The sequence below is a fragment of the Oxyura jamaicensis genome, chromosome 7 (assembly GCF_011077185.1).
Source record: "Oxyura jamaicensis isolate SHBP4307 breed ruddy duck chromosome 7, BPBGC_Ojam_1.0, whole genome shotgun sequence".
Classification (NCBI taxonomy): Eukaryota; Metazoa; Chordata; class Aves; order Anseriformes; family Anatidae; genus Oxyura; species Oxyura jamaicensis.
The window spans coordinates 7,221,552-7,242,179 of NC_048899.1; the positions used below are offsets into that span (position 1 = coordinate 7,221,552).

Here is a 20,628-nt window from a genome sequence, read left to right on the forward strand (position 1 = left end):
GGGAGAAACAATGAAAAACAAGCAAGTGTGCCCTAAAGCCTTTTTAAAGGCCCTTTGGTATTAAACACCAGTGATGTATCAACTATTGTAACAGCTAATGCATGTGTAAAATGAGCCTTGATAAAAGAGAGGTAAATAACACTTCCATGAATATTGGCTTGTGTTATTGCTTTCTATTCATTAATTGCATTTTCCAATTCCTTGCTTCTAAAGTCTCCCCAAAGTAAATACCTCCTCCTTCCTAGCAAGGACATAACATTGCTGGCTGCCTATTAAACCACAATGAAATCAAAGCCACGTTGTGTTCTGCTGCTCGTATGTAGGCAGCTGTGTGCCTCTGCCTTGCCTCTTTTCATTCGGGTCCAGTGTTGTGCCTGGAGGATGGCACCCAGGGCCACGTTCCCGCTCCTGCCTGCACTGCAGCTCGCCTGCCCCAGCCTGATGGTGACCACAGCCTCCTCCAAAGCTGCACCTGCCACACACTTCAGCTGGAGGAAGTGCTGAAGGTCAGTGACAACGCTGCTGTGGGACTGTGGGTGGTTGGGACTATCACCGAACAGGTGACAACTCTACTCTCCAGCAGGATCTGGCACCCCCACGACTTGGTTGCTAGCACAGCCTCCCAGCAGCACCCTTAGTGCTGTGAGCTTGTTTTCCCTGAACCTGCTGAGATTATTATAATTCCTTGTTCTCTACGCAGTCTGCTCAACTCATGTGACTGACAAATTTGTCTTACTCAAGGCAAGGCTTTAGTGAAGTGTACACACACATGCCTGAACCCAGATAGTGTTCCTGGTCACACAAGCACCCAGCTCCCTTTCACTCCATCTGCTCTCATACACGAAAAGCACCGAACCAGGCAGCAGGAGCAGAACACTCCCCCCACCTTCTCAGTCCCCACACGTACCGTCCAGGGGCATCTTGTGGTACTCGCTTCAGGCAACTCAGTGACCACCTGTTTTGATTGAGCTCTGTGTGCACTTAGAAGTAACTCACTTTCCTCCTTACCTGATTAGAAACCAAGCCAAACCAGGTTTACCTGATTTAAAACCAAGTCAATATCCAGGCTCAAGTCACCACATTGCAGCCTCCTAGCATAGCAGGTCGAGCAGATCTTGCTGCAGCAGTTTGCCCAGAAAGAGGACAGCTGATTTATGCAAGTGGGTCTGAATAATATGCTGGGGATGCTCTGGTGGGACTGCAGGCAGAGCACACCACGCAGAGCCATACCACCAGCCCTGAGCAAACTCCAGTTACATTTCAAGGGAGCTGCCTGGTATTTAAAACTGATCTGAACTGAAATTCAAATAGGAAAGACCACTGCAGGAGAGCAGCCACCTCTGCTCAGGAGCAGTCCTGCTTCCCTCTGCCCTGCCTCTGAGAGCAAACATGTCTGAGATGAAAATCAAAGGGAAAAAAAAAAAAAAGGGAAAAAAAAAAACTGTATCACAAGACTGTTGTGTAATGCTACACAGAAATTAAATGTCGTTTGTATAGTGATGGCTAGAGGGCTTTGCAGAGCTCTGGAGAATTCTGGTGCTAGCCCCTGCTCAGAGCCAAGCTGTATGTAAAATGAAAAGTGCAGCCTGGCTTGACAAATCCAGCACACCACTCACATTTGCAGAGTCACACACGTTTGTTGCTCCACCAGCACTCACCCTGCTTCCTCAGGTCTGGAGAGAACAGGTTCAGGGAATCTTTCTCAAGAGGAAAGTTTTGCTTCCTGGTGTCAGAGCAGCACTGAGCAAAAGCAGGAATGCTATTACACACAGGACAGCTTAACCCCATACCAGAAGACCCCCCTTGCTGGTGAAGAGCTGGTGCGCAGGTGAAATGGATATAGTACCCTGGTGATCCCTGCGTGGGTCCTGCAGGACCTGAGGGTGCTTGAACTTTGGATGCTACCACTCAGTATCTTCAAGCAAGCCTCAGGGTGCACGTACAATCAGATCTATTGACTTGTGCAGGGATGGACAACTACCCTGACTTAAGGAGCACCCGTGAGACTATGTGAGCTTTGTAGTTTATCCTCTCCTCTTCTGAATCAGGGAAATTTAATTTTCTATAAAAGTTTCCCACCAGTCCTTCCTAAAGATGGGTAAGTCTGGAGCATGAGGCAAACCAGAGAATCCTCAGTGCTACTGGAAAGGATTGCAGTCTGCGGGTATGGTTGGAACAAGTTCTGGAACACTGAGGTCTATGTTTTTTTCCTTCATCAGCCTGCTCCTTCCATGCCTCTGCCGCAGAACCACAGGCACTGCTCAACTGGTACCTGAAATGGGACTGACCAAGGGGCCCTGGGCTGAGAAGCTGTCACTTTGCAGCACTGGCTAGACACAAAAGTTCACGAGTCTGGAATTCCTCATGCTCTCTCTTCTGTCCAGCCAAGGCTCCTCATCGTACTTTAGAAAACTCCCTTCTCCACTGGGCACTTTCTCTAGGCCTGTGAAGAAAGGTCCCCAGGTGAGACAGCTTGGTACCAGGTATGGGTCATCGCTGGCACCTTGCAGCACTTTAGCACACAGAAAAACAGTCGCAGCACACTGGAGACGTACATCTTCTGAAACCAGTTTGGGATCTGCTAATGTCTCACATCGGTTTTCTCAAGCACACAAACAGAACGATGTCCTTGGCTCAATGGTCATGAAGTCCCACTGGGGAGCAATAAATCTCTGTTGGAAATTATGAATTCCCAGCCACTTTTCCAGCATTAGTCTTTTTCAGAATATGGGTAAATGTTTTAACTTGAATATCTATGCACTACAAGTATAAAAAAAGTGTAAAGCACCATTCTGTTAGCTCTCATCTCTGATGTCTGCTCTTTTCGTGACCAAGGTACAATCCATCCAGTTTACATCAGTGAGACGAAATTGGAAAAACAAACAAACAAACAAGGACTAAGTCTTTTCTGTATGTACGCTTTTTCTGCTTGCCATTTGTCAGAAAAAAAGGTGAGATGTGCAGGCAGTGTAAGCTCCCAGAGGCTGCGGGTATGACAGAAATATGCCAGAGCATGTCCAGGCAGTATGGCGGGTTTACGACATTCCTGAACTTGTTCAATATCAGTACAGGCTGTTCACTGGTGACCTGGATTCAGTTCAGTACTGACTTAATTAATAGCTGCAGGTGACTCCTAGATAACATCTGTATGTTTTCAGACTTACAGGTTCTTTTAGAGCAATCCTAGCACAGTGGGATGCCCAAATTTCAACAGAGCCTTCCAGGAGTAATATGGTACAGACTGTGAACAGTAAATGGCATAAATCATAAATGAAGCATGCCTGACATTCTTGGCATAGGGGTATATATACCTAAACACTGCACAGACTATTTCCTGTGCTATTACTGGAAAATACCAGACATACACCCTCCTTCTTCTGTCTAAAACCTCACCAAGTAAGGGAGTCAAGGATTAGAAGACGGCTGATGAAAATAGCCCATTAAGAGATGCAAGATGTGGCCACAAAATCAAGTTTCCAAGCACGCTGGCATGGAAACATAGGTGAAGTGCGCTCCACCTTCTCTACCTAGCTTGTGAATAAAAGCTGTGCCCTGCTATATTGCGTCAAAAATACTCCATGGAACCACCCCCCCCCAACCTCCAAACTTCCCAAATCTTTGTCTGCCCGAGCTTCAGGAGGGTTGGCAAACAGACTTCAGCTGGCAAAATCTGCAATTTGATATAAGCATAGCACAAGAGCAAAGATGCAAAAATTTGTTTCCCCTGCTATTCTGTATGCACACACTGGAGAGTCAAGCAGACAGGAGAGCAGGAAGAGAGGCAGCTCACATGTGTCTATCTTCCTCCTTCAGTCTCTTTTACTCCCCTGTCCTCCGTGCCACCCATGACTAGTTTTCTGTCACTCCTTTTCTTTAATACACACTCTGAGACATTTTGCAGTAAATGGCCCCTTTTAACACTGGGCCAGCTCCCCACCGTTTGGAAGAGACGATGTACCATCGCCTAGCTCCCTGAGGGAGAGGAGGGTCCAGGCACTGCTCCTGCTCACGTAGCATCTGTCCAAAACACAGGAGCTGCGGCAGCTCTTTTTCTGGACAAACCTCAAGCTTCAAATCCCCAAACAGGGAAAGGATGGGGAATGGGACCTTAAAGCTCACAACAGGGCCATGATGTGTGATTGCGATATGGCAGACCAAAAAAAAAAAAAAAAAAAGGCACAAAAGAAAGTTGATGAGCAACACTCTGAGCAGCAGCCCCCTCCTATGCTGTGTGCTGCATCGCCATCTTCCCAGTCTGTTTTATACAGTAATCAAAGGATATTCTGAGCCTCTCAAAATGCCATCAGCCCTCATTGAGAATGAAATAGAGCACATCTCCACTGAAGCCTTTACAGCAGTAATCATTACAGCATGCTGGCCTGAACAGGGAGCTCTTACAGACAAAGATGGGTTTTAAAAATAAAATAAAAAAGCCTCCCTAAAATCTGAATAGAAACTTGATGATAATCTCCCAATTTTATTATGCAAGGGGGAAAAGAAACCCATAATTGTGCACTCTTGGTCTCTTATAGCGAAGAATAGGCTTCTTGATGAAATGCTGAGTTGATTTAGAGCAGGGCTGAGGTTCTGGTGGCAATAATACTCTAGAAGAAAAAACCATCCAACTGATTTGGATAAAATAATCATTTTTTAACATTCTAAATCTAAACTTCATCTGTGCCTCCTCCCACTTCTCCCCACCACATCTTTTGGAGAGTCTTTTTATAGCTTCCATAATTTTTCCTCCCCCCCCTTCCAAACTACGGCATTTAACAAGAAAGGCAGACTCTTTACTCTGGCTAACAAAAGGAATTTTAGGCTGTGTTGGCATTTATCCCCACTGAATGTATGTTTAGAAAGTACAGTATTTGGCACAGGATGCTCCCGAGTCCTCCTGCTACCTTATGCTCCGGGCATTATCACACGAGTCCCGTCGCCATGGGATGCTGTGGATGGAGCTCTCCGGCTCATGAGCCCCAACCATCACGGGCATACAGGTGTTTAAATGACAACTCCTTGGAGCCTCGCCAGGTGCACTTCCAAATCACAATCCCTTGTAGTTTCAGGTGTGGTTATTGTTTTAACAAAACCACAAACACGATTCCACAGAAGCAGACGTTTTTCACTAGCAATTTCTGTTTCAAACCCAGGCACTGAAGGAAAATTTTCTCCCAGCTCTCATAATTATTTCCTGACTCTTAGTCCATTTTTCCAACTACTGAATTATGTAGAGTTGTTTAGCTTGCTTTTTTCCAAGAATGCCTCATCAGTGAAGTGTAGAAATATTTATTACTTATTCTCTTTATATCTATTGACTTTTTTCTTTTTGGGAAAGAAAATGGATCAGCTGTGAGCTCTCTTGACTGTTAACAGAGCCAGCAGCTATTCATGGATTAAGCAGATGCTGCCTGATTTTAAACCAGTTTATACTGAAGCTCAGTAAATTTACATGTCAGATATCAAGGTCTGAAGCAACAGACAGCTACTGTCTCTTCCACTGATTCTATTGAGTGTTAACTCGCACTAGGTCTCACCAGGAGTACTGTGAGCTGGTGACTTGTTTTGAAACACGCATTAGATTCATAGAAAAGGTATGCTCAAACCCAGATACCAGCCAGCACTTTCAGATTATCTGACTTTACGGCTGTATTCAGGAGCCTGAGTTTGACAGAAAACAGCTGACACGTTTAAAAAATCCTGTTAAAAATTCCTGTTTTAAGGCACTTGACCTGCAAATCACGAGGCAATTTAAGAAGTTGGTCCTGATATTCTATTCAGGATAAGGGCTTGGTCCTTGAGAAGTTTCACTGATTTTAGCTGGCCTGGCTGCAAAGCAAGAGACTAATTGACATAAAACAGGTTTCAAAGATTTCTCTGTGAAGAGCTGGGCATCATCTATTCTCTTTGAGTTCTCCATATGAATTTTCTTCCTTTTTCCTCTGGCAAACTTTGCACGCTTTAAAGAGGTATTTAAATACTCATATTCTAAATATACACATTTTGAGAGAAGCTTTCCTTTTTCATGTAAATTTTTAAGACTGACATAATTTTTCATCTAATGTATTTTACAGCCTATTTTTGCATGTTTATTCTTCCTACTTCATTCACCCTGAGCAATGAAATAATGCTGACTCTAGTGCCACTCTGGTATTAGTCCTGCTTTTCATGGACGATAAAATGGCCTGGTGCTATCTACATTTCTAACAAAGACTAGAAATAGACACACTTTATAGAATACTTGCCAGAAGAAGAAAGTTATTGTAGGTAACACATTTGTGCTGGCTGACTAGGCACCAACAAAACACGAACAGCTACTGAGAACTCATAATGGAAAAGGCAGAGCAGAACAGCCAGGAGCCTCCTACCACCAGGATGTCATTAAAACTTAGAGAAGCAAAAAAAGGGGAAGAGAGATCTTCGAGGAGAGCTTGGTGGGACTTGCAGAATTATTTTGAAGGTTTGCTGGCAGCAATTGCAGTATCTGGTACACTGTTAAATAGACTCTACTAGGAAAATAAACCAAACGTAGTATTTACTGAAAGATACAGAATGGATTCATACGGAGTTAGAATATTCATAATGAATGAAGCAGTTTTTCAAGAAGCAACAGAGATAAAAAAAAAAAAAAAAAAAGAGAGGTAGAGTCAATGTAACCTTCTGAAATGCTATGAAACCCTTTGATACAACCGCTGGCTAATGTGCAAGTTCATCATTTATTGCAACGCCTGCCTGAGGAAGAGAGATCCTTGGAGAAGTAATGAAGAAAGACTACCAACATTTTCAACATTTTTGATCACCTTTTAAGGAGAAGGAATTAAAGACACTGGATAGAAAGTAAAACAACGAAAGTAACAACAAAAAACAACAAACAAAACTCACAACCCAACCTGGCATGAAATCTAAGGAAAGATTTGGTTATTATTTGGGGGAAGATAATGCAGAAGCAGAGGGATGGCAAATGACACAAACAAACCTAATAAAAAGGAGACATCAGTGGTGTTCTGCCCTAACACCAAACATGTACAAATGATGCTATCCTACTCATCCCCTTAGGCAGAAGAGATTTCTGGTAACTGGCAGCTCCTTAATCTAGCAGAAAAAGGTGTGTGGTAGACAGTATCAGGATCTAAACCCTGCTTAAGTCCATGTTAAAATGCCCACTGAGACTCTTAACTGTGATGTATTTTCCATCCCAAATGATACAATCAAGATAATCTTTTGGGAAGACAAACTGCATCTCAAAGAGCATTTCTGCACTTGAAGCAGAAATTAGGAGACTAGTCCCTGGCTGATGTTATGCCAGGAGGCTAGACAAAATACTTGTACGGCCCCATCTAGACTCGATACCTCTTCACACAAGTTATCTATTAACTTGGGGATTAAGTAGTTTTACTGCTATCAGCCCCACACGGCCAGGACATATCTGGAGAAAAAGTCCACTCGAGATCAGGGTCAATTAACTGCCTTTTCTTACAGAAAAAGAAGTGAGGACTAGGAAGAAAGTGATTGCTACATCAAAGCTCTGGGCACAAGGAGAATCACAAACAAATCATGACTCCCTCCTGAATTCCTCTTTGCCAAGAGAAAAGGATGCTAGCCTTCCCCACCAGCAAGGACAGGACCCCTCATACAAGCTCACCTGTGCTGGCACACTGGGAAGAGCCCTTCCAAATCCTGTTTGCTCTCCAAAATCCCTCCTTCCAGCTCCAACTGAGGAGAGTGGTGCTTAGAGACCCCACCTGCTGGATTTCAGTCTGTAAAGGAGGTCATTATTAGACCTCAGATCTGATCTTCTGGAGCACTACAGGTACCTAAGAAATTCAGCCCTGTTACTTAAGAGCCTAATTAAAGTCACTGAATTCCAGCAGCCATTTCGTTGGGTGAACAGTCCCTGTTGTCTGTCATAAGCTTTGGAAGGGAAGATGCCACACCAATATGAAATTAATCTAAAAATCCCTAACAGCCTTCTCCTTTATAATTCTGTAATTTGGAAATGGCTACTTTTCAAGTTCAGAAACCAGATCAAATTAATCATAAAGGTAACTCCTTGCCCAGTTTCTCTCTGGAATGATCTTTTTATATACAGACACGTACAGATGTTCAGCCATGAGACATGCCCAGCCCAAGCGCTGTGCCAGGACTGCTGGGGTGGCATACCAGACACTACTCAGGGAACTAAAAGCTGGCTTTTGGCATACCAGACCCGGCTGTAGCCAAGCGCAACACTCTCCCTGGACATATGAATTAGACCCTTCTCCTAAAAAACTAGCTTGATATTTAATTGCAGGGTTGGCAGACATACCATGATATACAGCGAATGGAGTAAAATTACAGAGACAGCATCAGCGAGTAACAAACAGTATAGACGTTTTTCAGGAGGAATTAGCCAAGGATTTAGAGCACAAAGCACCACTGGGTACACAGAGTGCTTTCTGTATTAGTATTATCTCTGTGCACACAGGACAGTACTTGTTACAAATACCTGAATGAATCATCTAATGGCTGTGAATGTAGGACACTCAAGCACTAACTGGGGTACCGTGCTCCTGGAAACACTGTTGAGGATTCAGTTTATCTCTCAGAAGCACAGACCTTCTAAAACTCCATGTTTCTAGAATATCTCTAGACAATGGAAAATAAATGCTGGAAAAAGCCAAAGAGCTGAAATTGCAACTGAAGATTTCAGATGCCATGAAATAATTCCATTTAGCTTAGGATGCTAATTTTTATTTCAAAACTGCATCAGTCTCAGGATTCACTTTGTAACACAGGGCACTGCTATGGGCTTAGAGTGTGGGCCAGCTTCTGCTCCTGGCAGCACAGGTCCTAAAGAAATGATGGTACGAAGCCAGTCTGGGTGTGATGCAAGTGCTGAAGCTGTGCCTGCGCCTTGCACCTTCTGTACATCTTGGTAATCCCTGGAGGAAGAAGGATGTGACACTCCATGTGGAGCTGGAAACTTGCCATGAGGTTTCCCTCTTCCCAGCCCTCTTTCCGTGAGCCACAGCTCTGTGCTATCGATTCACATCCAAATAGCTCTCACATGGGAGGGAACAGGCACATGCTGCTTTATGCATGTGCTTTATGCTCAACCAGCAGTGCCTCTCCCAGGCAAAAGCTGCAAGGATTTAGCACTGAGATCAATTCAGCGAAACTTCAGCACTTTCTTTAGAAAGTAAATGCCCTTTCTCAGGCCTTTGGAGCCTAAAAGTGGGGAGGCCCATCATCTCACTGCTTTCTCACTGCAAACTTCTGTCGCCAGCCTGTGGTCGTGTAATGTTTGACTACAGCCATCAGAGGAGTACAACACCCTGCCACCGTGTAACCTGCTTCTCCTTCACTAAAATGACAATCAGAACAACTAAGATGTGAAACGCAGTATCTTTCAAGCTTCTCATCTCTGAAAATGACAAGAAGATTATGTAGTTCTTTGTGTGTTTTACTTCACCAAATTGCCTGGCAATCTCCCCATAAAATTTAATTTGCCAGACGCAGTGAACACAAACTACCTGAGCTGTATCAATTCATTTGGCGTTTATGGCTGCAGCGGTACCATAATGAGTTTGTGTAATATTAACGTTCACTATACCAAACAAGCACAAATTGCAAACTATCCAAAGGAAACACAAAGAAAGACATAATCAGGCAACTGCAGGTGGAGAGATCTGCCCGTATGTCAATTCTGTGTGATTCTTGTTGCTGACATTCCCTGGTACTGCACTATATACAGTAAGTGCACAGTTACCTTATAGGAGCTATTGGATATTTGGTTTCAAACCAACACTAATCTTCACGGCAAGAACAGTTAACACACCAAGAAGCGGAGTATTTTCAAAAACAACACAAAGGCATGGAGCTTTCTGTACAGAGAGAACACAAATGTACTACATCCAGGAAAAAACAAACAAACAAACAAACAAAAAAAACACCTCCCAGCAAAGGAAACCAAGAATGCAAAGACTCTGTGGGGCTTTCGATGCAGCCCCAAGCCCCTCCAGCAACTTTGTGCTGTGGTCTTCCCGCAGTCTGGATGTGCATGCCTGTGTGGCAGCACTAACCGTGCATGCAGGAGATGCAGGGCTGTTAGCAAATAAAACTGAGTCTTATACTAATCTGACACACTGGACCAGCCCCTCTATATTATAAAGGCTAAATTGTTACAGGTCAGAAGTCAGTCTGCAGCCATTCCAGCACGTGGTATTATAAATCAGCTGGGAATTCAGCGGCAACTTCTTGGCCCATCTGTTCTTTCTGCCTTAAAAATTACCCCTCCGTAAGGAGGCTTCTGCAAAAAAGAAAAACACTACAAAGCTGGAGGGGGTGCAAAGCCACAGAGCTGAGTGTGAGCCTCTTGTCCCCCAGCTGCCCTCTGTGAGTTAGAAAACCTGGCTCAGAATCTGGAAACTTTTGGCAAAGGGTAATTCCAGATTTGTTTAAGTGTTAGATTGTCATAGGATTCCAGAGAAAAATTCCCAGCAGGAGGAGTTACTGAAAGCAGGATACAGAGTTGCTACTGTCAGTAAATTGAACTGCAAAGCAAAGCTCCCACTGACTACGTGGGACAAGATCATAATCTCAAACCAAGATGGGAAATAGAGAGCTGCAGAGAAGAGATATCACATCAAGAATGTGATGGAGCTTCTCTGTGTGACAAAATGAAAGCGTGGGGTCTCCTTCTGCAGTTCTGCTGACTTCAGGGGGATCACGTGTGCAAGCAGTGTGGCTGCAAGTTGGGCAGAGGCTGTGAGAAAGATATTTAAATTTTCGCACAATAATAATAATACATTTCTGGGTTTGCTTGCCATGAATTTCTCAGTGGGAGTGTTGGCTACCCTATGTTGGTCTAAGTGCTGGTGTACTCTGCCGTGTAAAACAAAGTTACAGTGATTTACAGCAGTGCACAAGTGAGCAACTTTTGAAGGTAACTATTGTCATTTCCTCCTTTTCTCAGAAGTTGGCAGCAAAGGAAACAGAACCTCTCCAGAGACAGCTGAAGTAAAACTGACTTATTTCAGATCAGCGTCAGCCCTAAAAACTCTCATTGCAATAAAGGGGAAGTTTCTTGTTTATTGCTAAATCCCGCATCATTCCCCTCTGCACTGCTGTCTAGTGATGCAGGAAAAGCACTGGGTGAATCCAATTTAGCCACTGGGACTACAACCCAGCCTCTTCCAAACACTTCTCGAGTCTCCTTGCCTTTAAAAACAGCAGCGATTTCCTTATGAATTTATCGGATATTGTTTAAGGTTAGGTTTTATCGTCCTTATTCCAGAATAATTTACTCAGGAGAGGTGAAAGAGCATCATGCAGAGTACAGTCAGGACGTGAATACTGACCTGGTTCCAGCGCTCTTCGCTCCATCACTTACCTCCTCCCTGCCACACGTGGTGTAATCAATGCATGGAATCAGAATGTTTGGGTTGGATTCAGACCAGGGTGTGAATTTGGAACTATCTACACTATGGAGAAATGTTTGATAGAATTCTAACCCACATGGAATAAACACCAGCATTTCAATGAGACTGCATTTAGTGTTTCAAAATGGGACTTTCCACTAAAAGCAGAGCGGAGAGAAAAATCCAACCCAACAAGGGAAGTCCCTAATTACTGAATACACCTGATGCTTGTGCCAATGTCCTTGCATCAACAATGACATTTCACCATTTCTTAGTTTGGGGGGGGGGAATTGACTAACTATAAACTTAAAAGGCCAGAGCCAAATGCAGCACGGGGCAGAGGTCAGAGCTGCAGACAGGGAACTCCAGAGTGAAAAGGAATTCAGGAAACCGGCACTCAGGTCCCACATACAGCAGGGTTCCTCACATGCTGAGGCATTTACAGCAGAATTCATTTCACCAGATCTCGTGCACCAGGTCTGAGACTGCTCTGGAGCTGTTAGCAGTCAGTGGATAGAGACACCTCCAGAATGTGACTTATCCCACTGTAAATGTCCAAAGTGGGCAGTAATCATTACCCCCTGGATGTTCAGGTGAAGAGCTTAGACTGTATCTTTATCTGTTTGATGGTTACAGTTAGGCGAGCTGAATTCCACCTGAATCCTCTCTGTGCCTCAGTTGTCCCTGTAAAATGAACATCATATCCTTCCCTAACGGGGATGTTATAAACATCACCATGCCAAAATCTCTGATATGCTAAGCCAAAACCCATGCTTGTGAAGGCGGACCCTGAAAGCATCACATATAAACAGGGAAAGGGGCTGGGCCTGAAATCTGGCTTGAGACACAAAAGCAGCATTATCTATATATTCCAGCTGCCCTCAGTTACATCACTGCCAACCCTGTCAAGACGAAAGGATTGCAGGGACAGAGAATGAGAGCTATGTACTTCCTGCCCAGGATGGTACACAACTGAGAAACAACACTGCCTGACTTCACAAGCTTCAGCTGTGCTTTCAGGACAGGCAGTTCAAGTCAAGCCTTTGTTCACTCAAGGCTGAGCTATTAATTCAAAATTCACTTGAGCACAATGAACAGGGAACCCAGTGACAACATTTTTATAGTCACTCTCCTTACAATGGAAGCTTGTAATTCCCAAGGCAGCTCTCACCTGTGTTTGATTAGTGTACTTAAATCTCCACCTGTGCTTTTATAATAACCAGTATTTTCTGTCAGAGCTTGCTCTTACCCTGTTGGAATCAATTCTTGTCCTGGAAGTGTAGATGGGAGGAGGGATATTGAAGGCTTGAGGAACAAGATACTCTTCAGCATCCATCATATCTTCCAGGTCTTCTTCATCAAGAAGGTTTTGAAAGAACTTACTGTCATTTGGGCTTGGTAGTTTCATACGATCATCTCCCTGAATAGGTTGTACGGAGAGAGGAAAACAGCAAAGAGATGGATTAATTTCCCAACAGGGAACTTAGGCCTTCTTCATGCCCTAGCAGCCAGGCTACAGGGACTGCACATGCTGTTTTGTTTGTTCTAAAGCACCACATCCACATCATTTGACTTTTTTACTGGGAGTATGATGACAGAAAGGGAATAACCGCATAAATCAAGCAAAGCCTTTTTATTATTATTATTATTATTTTTTTCTGGCATTCTTGTGACTGAGCTTTTATTCTTTCTTCCTTTTCCCATACAAGTTCAGTTTCTGACCCAAATTCTGCCAAGGTCTGATGTATTTTGTGAAATATCTCAGCTATTTAGGCCTGCATGTTGGGGAAAATAACATGGCAACTGCTGTGTTTGGATGTTTGCTTTATTTTCATTTGTATTTTTAGGAACTTGGTGGGCTAAATTTCCCTCTCATCCATATGGAAAGTTCTGCGGAACGCAACAGAACTGAAAGCAATAAAAATCAAACTGGGTAACAACAGCAGCAACAACGTTAAGTATTTTTTACTGAAATGGCATCTACAAGCCAGAGAGGCAAATCATGGCTGTGCTTTGCTCAGTGCCAAAAGCCATCAGAAAAGGCAGCTCATGCCCTAAACGCCTAACTGCCCATAGAAATGATACTAAATTTAACTGCATGGATCAAGAGTGGCCTCCCCCTCCTCAAGAATTACTCTACCACGTTTGAATTCAGCGGGGAATCATGGCTGCACTACAGCATTCATACAGACCTGTTTAAAAGCTCAACAGCAAGCTCATCATTCTTGATGGCCTCTGGAGGGAAGGGGGAATCATAATGGCAGAGATACCAGTGTAACGGAGTTACCCTGGTTTCTCTTCAGGATGTACATGGCCCATATTGTCTGCAAGGATCACTGGAGAAGCCTAACAGGAAGGAATACCCACTAGACTATATGCAGTTGTAACAAGGGAGGGAAGGAAAGGAAGGTGGGGAAAAGAGATTTTGAATGGGGAAACATGTCCTGTTTAATGAAGTATTTAATCAGACTGATTTTTTCAGAGTCACTCCTAACAGCTGAACCTACAATTTAACACAGTGGAGAATACCACAGGAGAAATAAAGCACCGTAATTCTTCTTGACCAGCATTTTACTTTTCAAATTTATTTTACTTCTCCTCAAATTGCAGGAGAGTAGCATTTGTTGGCACTGTGCAATAATACACCTTTAGCATGCTAGCATGCCTACACAGTGAAGTGAAACACTGTGTGATGAGACTACCACTAGGCCCAGAAGCAGTCAGGAGGCCTGGAAGTGGCAGCCTGTACTTCTGGAGAATCTTCAGCTAAAAAATCAGTGTGAAGCTAAGAACCAGCTGGACTTATCCCCACACTGTAATCCGTGATGTGGAGGCGATATGAATGTAAGAGTACCAGTGTCAAACTGATTTCACGCTTTGGTCTCTGGTGTTTCAACATCACCCTACTTTTTTTAGTTTTACTTTACTTCCATTTGCACCGCTCACACACTAGGACTGTCCTTTTACTTTACCAAATGGTCAGATTCATTTCCCATGGCTTGAGATTGAGATATAATAAACACGTAACTCTAGATTTCTGCAGGATGTGGGAGCAAAAGAGAAGTCTCTACACATGCCTGTGCGCAGGGTGCACATGGTTGTAGCTAGATTAGTCAACAGATGTGTCTGTGCTGGTATTGCCACTGTGTCACAGTGTGGTTTCATGTGATGAAGCATGTTGGTGTGTATCACTCAGCCTGTGAAGCACTACAAGCTGCACAGAGCCTACACAGCCTCCAGCATGAAGCACCCATAGTGACACAACTCCCTGCCTTCTGGGAAACCTTTATGTTTAGGCTATGCAAAAAAAAAAAAAAAAAAAACACGATCTCAACTGTGCAGGGAAGGTTCTTTTCAGGTAACCCCCTGAAATTTAACCTAAGCAACTGCAAAACCAAGCAAGTCCTTGCTCTAAAGTAAGTCCACTGATGGAATTTTTTTCTCCCCATTTCATGAGAGAATGCAAACTACTCAGCAACTTGCAAAGACAGAGCTTGTGTACGTGCTCATAAACACAGACTTAGGAAGTGAACTTCAGGTGTTTCTCCTAACTTCTGAGATACCGACACTGGCTATTCTACTTTACTACTGTATAGTACTACGGTCACTGTGTTTGATTTAAGTCCAAGAGCATTCTGAACTCCCAAGATTCAAAGACAAACCCCTTAATAATCTGATTTGATAGGCAGAATTCTTTTTTATTTTCCCTTAATGTTGCTTACCTGAATTACCAGGTACCTTTGAGGGTCTCGAGCCATTCTAGAGAATTCAGCAGCCAGCTCCTTGAATTTAGGCCGACTGTCAGCATCGATCATCCAGCCTGGGGACAGATCAAAGACAACAAAATAAGAGGTTACTTGTCAAGGAAAAAAAAAGCATTAAGTTTTTTAAAATGCATGAGTTTGAAGTGAAATGATGACCTTGATAGTTCTTGCCTAGAGAAAAGATGCAGTAAGGAGCCCGGGAAAACTGGAAAGACGAAACTCTATGATGCCTCTAGAATGGAAAACATCCGGTCCAGGCCAGAGGAGACTGGATGTTCCACACTGCAAGGGTGGAACATCCTTAATTTGCTCTGAGTTCCTGTTCCCCATCTGCAAAATTGAGTCAGTAACAAGACCTTGTAATTTTTTTGTATTTGCCCGTTTAGACGGCAATTCTGACCGTCTTTTATTATGGATCTGTCCAACCTGTATCATAATTCATCTCCAATCTCATCTGAGCCTAGTGGGTTTATTACGAAGTTACTGCTAAACACATTTCTTTTAACTGAACTACTGTTCCACAGTGGTTTACATTCCAAAGAGCTGTTTGACAGTTCTATATGATGACTGACTTCCCATCCTGCCTTTCAGATAATTCTGCATTCATATATCTGTATCATTAACATAGACCTCACACAAGGCATTAGAAGCTATTTTAATTGTGCACGGGTGATTCTCTGGTCCTTCATTCTCCCACAAACATTCATTAGGAACAACAGTTCTCATTCCCTTCAAGTGTTTTCTGCAAAACAAGCAAGTAGCATAGGCAGTCACTACTAGCAACTAGTTTATCTCTGCGTCAGCTTTTTCTTAGGGAAGATTCTCTCAGCAACTCGCCAAGAAGACGTTCTCATTTGTCAGGGAGGCAAAATGAAGCAGGCCTTATCTCCTTTGTAGCCTTTAACTAAAGAAGTGACCTTACAAAGAACTCCACACACGCATTACAGGACTAAGCCTGTACATCTAGCTGGGACTTTCCATCTTCCAGAACAGTCAGTCTGCTAGGACTTCCTTTTGTTCTCTGAGAATAACCTCATACTCATTAGAAATCCTACCAGTTTCAATATATTTGCACTTGACCAACATGAACCCCTTGTACTGTTCTGGTGATTTCCCTACCTGCATGCACTTATGTTAAAAGGTCTGTGATAATTCAAGCACCTTTCCTCTCTGTTTCCCAGATCTGCCTGAACATGTCGAGACTGCTAATTGTTGTATGCGTGGTTCTGCAACATTTATTCATAAGTAAGAGGAGAGTACTGGTGTGCTAGTCTCCATCCTGAAGTCACCAAGACATGGTTTAATTATTTGGCTTCTTTAGTAAGACTCACAGAATTGTCTTTAGGGTAGGCATGTGATATGAAGGAGAACTGATCTGTTAACTAGTACAAACAACTCTTTTCTAAGTAACATCTGAGGTTACCAAACCTCTTCTGTCCTCGTATCAGTATGTAACAGTACTGGATAGCTGATGTTGAAAAGGAAATCCCTCCCTACCTCCCTATCGCAACTACCTGGCTGTAGGAACCCAAGGGGGTTGGCAGGCACCAGGCAGTCTTGGTGATTCAAATCCTGCCCATTTTTGGTATGCAGAGCCTGAATTACATTAAGCCACACTGAAAATTCCCCCACAGTACCCTACTTAAGTGTTTGATGGAGTCATGTTATTCTCCAGTCTTTGAACCACCCTGAGAACAGTTCTTTACAGGATATGGGCAGTTCTTTACTGTCTTAAATTTTGACGTGTGTCCAAAACCAAACCAGCCCTTACTATAGATGTGGTGTTCAAATTCTTCACCACTACTAAGCAGTGCAGAACTCAATATTTTCACAAAGGGTTGGGTTAGGAAAAGAAGAGATGGAATTCTGCACATTCCAAATGCAAAATCCTGAATTAGAGAGGGTGTTCACACTACCTGCTTCATGAACTGCTAGCAACTCTAGCTGTATTCAGAAAAAGCTTATTTACCTCGGTTAGTGTTATTTTCTTTGTGTTTTTGTGTACAAGGCAAAAAGGAAAGGTCCATAGAAGATGGATGAGATAGCTGTATGTTAATCTCACTTAAATTAAGTCAGAAACACCAGAGAGATGTCCCTAATTCTTTTTAAATTAGAAGCATAGCCTTGGAGAATACAGTCACTAGTGTAGGTATCTTGAAGATAAAAAGGGTAGGAAGAAACCAGCTACAAGTTGTTTTCCTTTTTTGCTGAAGTTAACATATCCATAAATTATTATACTGGACTAAGAATGACAAATCTTCTTTCTGTATCATTCCTTATATTAATTTTGCTTTTTATTACTACTATTACAATCATCAATCCTTTACTAACAATAAAACATTCATGCTTTCTTTCCTCAATATTTGGAACCAGCATTTCTCCTCCCAACCTTCACTGGTTTAGTATCCATGTACCATAATTACGTTTAATACTATCTTTTTTAACATCAAAATCAATTGTCATGGAAATGACAAGGGTTTACAATAACAATGACACAATTTTGACTTCAGAGCAAGAATTTGAGATAGCATCTGACAGTAATAAGAAGCTAACTCAACCCTTCATGGCTGAATTCTTATATTTTGCAACCGCAAAAAACGTGTACACAGTATTTAAATGGAATTTACAGTATCTTGGGAAGCTTTTGTTTTGAAACAGCTTGCACTATTCCCCAGCACTGTCAGAGAATATAGATGCAAATATTCTAAAATAGCATTCCTCTCACACTGAACACGGATATTAAAAACTACAATTACTTACATTTCACCATCACCATATAAACATCAATAGTGCAGATTGGAGGCTGAGGCAAGCGCTCTCCCTTCTCCAAGAGGTCAGGGATCTCTCGAGTCGGGATCCCATCGTATGGCTTTCCACCGAAGGTCATAAGCTCCCAGATAGTGACTCCTAGACAGAAAAGAAGAGCGTTAATATTTGAAGTCATACTACTCAGACTGCTACCCAATTTCTTACAGCTCAGTATTGTGGCCCAGTTCTGGACTGCAATCTCTTCATTACCAGGGCCTGTGAAAATACTCAAGATTGGTTTGCCATCTAACAAGCTCCAGAAAATGGAGAAATGACACTGTTAAGCTACAAAAGCAACTTCCCTCATTTTTATTGGCATAAGAAGCAGCATGATAGATCTGAGGCAGAACAGAAGGTCTGAGACAAATAAACATTGGGAAAGTAAATGGATGCAATATTAAAAGAATGTATCTTGCTCTTTTATCATATCAAAAAGGCAAATGAATAGCTGATGTACTCTGTTATTTTAAAGGGAAAAAAATGAAGATGTTCCCTAACTCAGAGCATCAATTTCTCACAAAGGTACAGCACTGTATAGTGTTATGTCATTGTCTTTGCCTTGGAAGTCATTCACAGCCACTTGTAGTATTATTTTTCCTTAAAACACCTTATGGATTTGAGTTATGATACTACCGTGCTTCAAAACCAAGATTCTCTTTTTGAATAGCCATAGGATTGGTTTTGGCATCAGAGCTGGAAATAAAGGTCATATATCATAAGCAACAATTTGTCACCAAACAAAATCTTCAGTATTGAAAATGCTTCTTTCAAACCAGTTTCTTTGGTTTTGTTCTTATTTTATTGCAAAGGTCATTTAAAACATGCCTCCAGATCAGTAGCCATATTTTGACAGCTGTCATACTAATGTGAAAAGCAGTGGGCAAAAATACATTATGTATAAAACGCGTATTTAGTTCACCCTCATTCACCTCTTTGCTGATGTTCAATAACTGTAACTTGTCAAGTCTTTTTGGTTTTGTCCTTTCTGATTATAGATATTCTAGGCTTCCTGCATTTAAAATGAATTTCATAAATGGAGACATATTTTTTCTTAAGTGATATAGGTTGTGCAGAATTTGAGTAGAAAGAGCAGCTTTACATGATCAATTTAATTCTCATATATTTTTCTTAGCTGAATAGAAGAGGGCAGCTACTCAGTCACAGCAAACAGTGTCTTTTGCTGCTACCCACAGGTAGAAGTGAGTAATGAATAGAGTTGCATGGCTTTTTGTTTCAAAATGATATGGCAACAAGAAATGCAAATAGATACAAGCCCTAGATACATTCCACTTACAAAGGTATATAAGATTTTATTAGTAATACCTGTGTGAAATAAACAGGCAGAGAGCTAACACGTGGCATAGAAGCTCATCTGGATAACACCGTTTCCAACATTAAACGAACACCTCATTCTCAAATGTTATTTTTGTGTGTATGGAGTTCACATGAACTGACCTGACTAACCAATTCCAAAGTTATCTGTGAAATTAAACCCATGCATGTTTTAGTTAGCTTGGAGAGACTGTCTCTTTCTCTTCTTTCTCTTGCTATATTTGCTCTGTATTATGGCAAATTCCCTTTTATCTGACTGTAGGTACAGAAATTCCCATAAGTCTGAAAATATTTTTTTGACATTCATGACTTTTATAGTTAAGATTTTCAAAGGACTGCTGGAAATTATGACCTGCAGCTGTATTTTTATGAATCTGTGGCTAAGCTGAAAGAAGCCTTCTTCTGTCATAATAATCATCCAAATTTCTACGAGACCAGACCTTACGGCAATCATCCCAGCAAGGACATCATGATAATGTATTTCTGTGAGCAAGAAAGTAAGGTAGGAGACAAGTAACAATTGCTGTTTAGAGTTACACATTATTAAACAAACAAACAAACAAAAAAGTAAAAACTACTAGAATTAACTCCTCTTTTCTTTCTGAAACAAAAAAGGTATCTGTGTAACACAACTTGCTTTAACACATTACAAGATACACATATTTAAACTAATCACGTGAAGATTTACCATAGCTCCAAACATCGCTCTGATGGGTAAATTTCCTGTAGTGTATACACTCCAGAGCCATCCACTTAATTGGCATCTAAGAAAAGACAAGAGAAATGCAAGCTTAGAAATACAATATTAAAACAATAAAGCTGGATCGTGTACATACATAACAGCTTCCTCCCCATTGTCTTTTTCAAGTGCAAGCTTAGAAAAAATACAGCTCTACCCCACAGCAGAGGAAGTGGTCGTCCCTGGGCTCTAGAATGGACTTTGACTCAGTGAACGTACAGAGGTGAGAAATGCAAACCAGTTACCTGTAGAACTTTTCATACCATCTGAATTTCATTGATTCAGGTACAGGAGAACAACTTGCCTTTTCATCATGCCTGTGCAAAGTTGGGACCTATGTAAAAATTCCATCCAGTCCCCTTAAAAAGTGCAGCAGAAGGTAGAACACAGAAGCTCTTCTGCCCAACAGTTTGCAAAACCTGGCTCTGCTATCTTGATTGCTCTCTAATGAGGCTAGTTAATAATGCAACGTCCATAATACTTCACAGTCCACATAATCATCATCAGGGTAAACAGGCAATAGGGAGGATTTACTGTGCTTAATTTCTAACTTGTAATATTCATTAGGAACTTAGCCGTCCCAATTGTC

At 42.1% G+C, this 20,628-nt stretch overlaps 1 protein-coding gene across 7 annotated transcripts in view; it reads right to left on the reverse strand.

Moving 5' to 3' along the window:
• ERBB4 (erb-b2 receptor tyrosine kinase 4) overlaps positions 1–20,628 on the reverse strand; it is a 578,634-nt gene that overhangs the window by 15,540 nt on the left and 542,466 nt on the right. For all 7 annotated transcript variants that reach the window (XM_035332131.1, XM_035332130.1, XM_035332128.1 and 4 more), the window contains 4 exons: positions 19,989–20,064; positions 17,921–18,067; positions 15,119–15,216; positions 12,646–12,816 (listed from right to left, as the gene is read on the reverse strand). In XM_035332131.1, the coding sequence (XP_035188022.1) occupies positions 12,646–12,816; positions 15,119–15,216; positions 17,921–18,067; positions 19,989–20,064 (492 nt within the window). The remainder of the gene's footprint in view (positions 1–12,645; positions 12,817–15,118; positions 15,217–17,920; positions 18,068–19,988; positions 20,065–20,628) is intronic.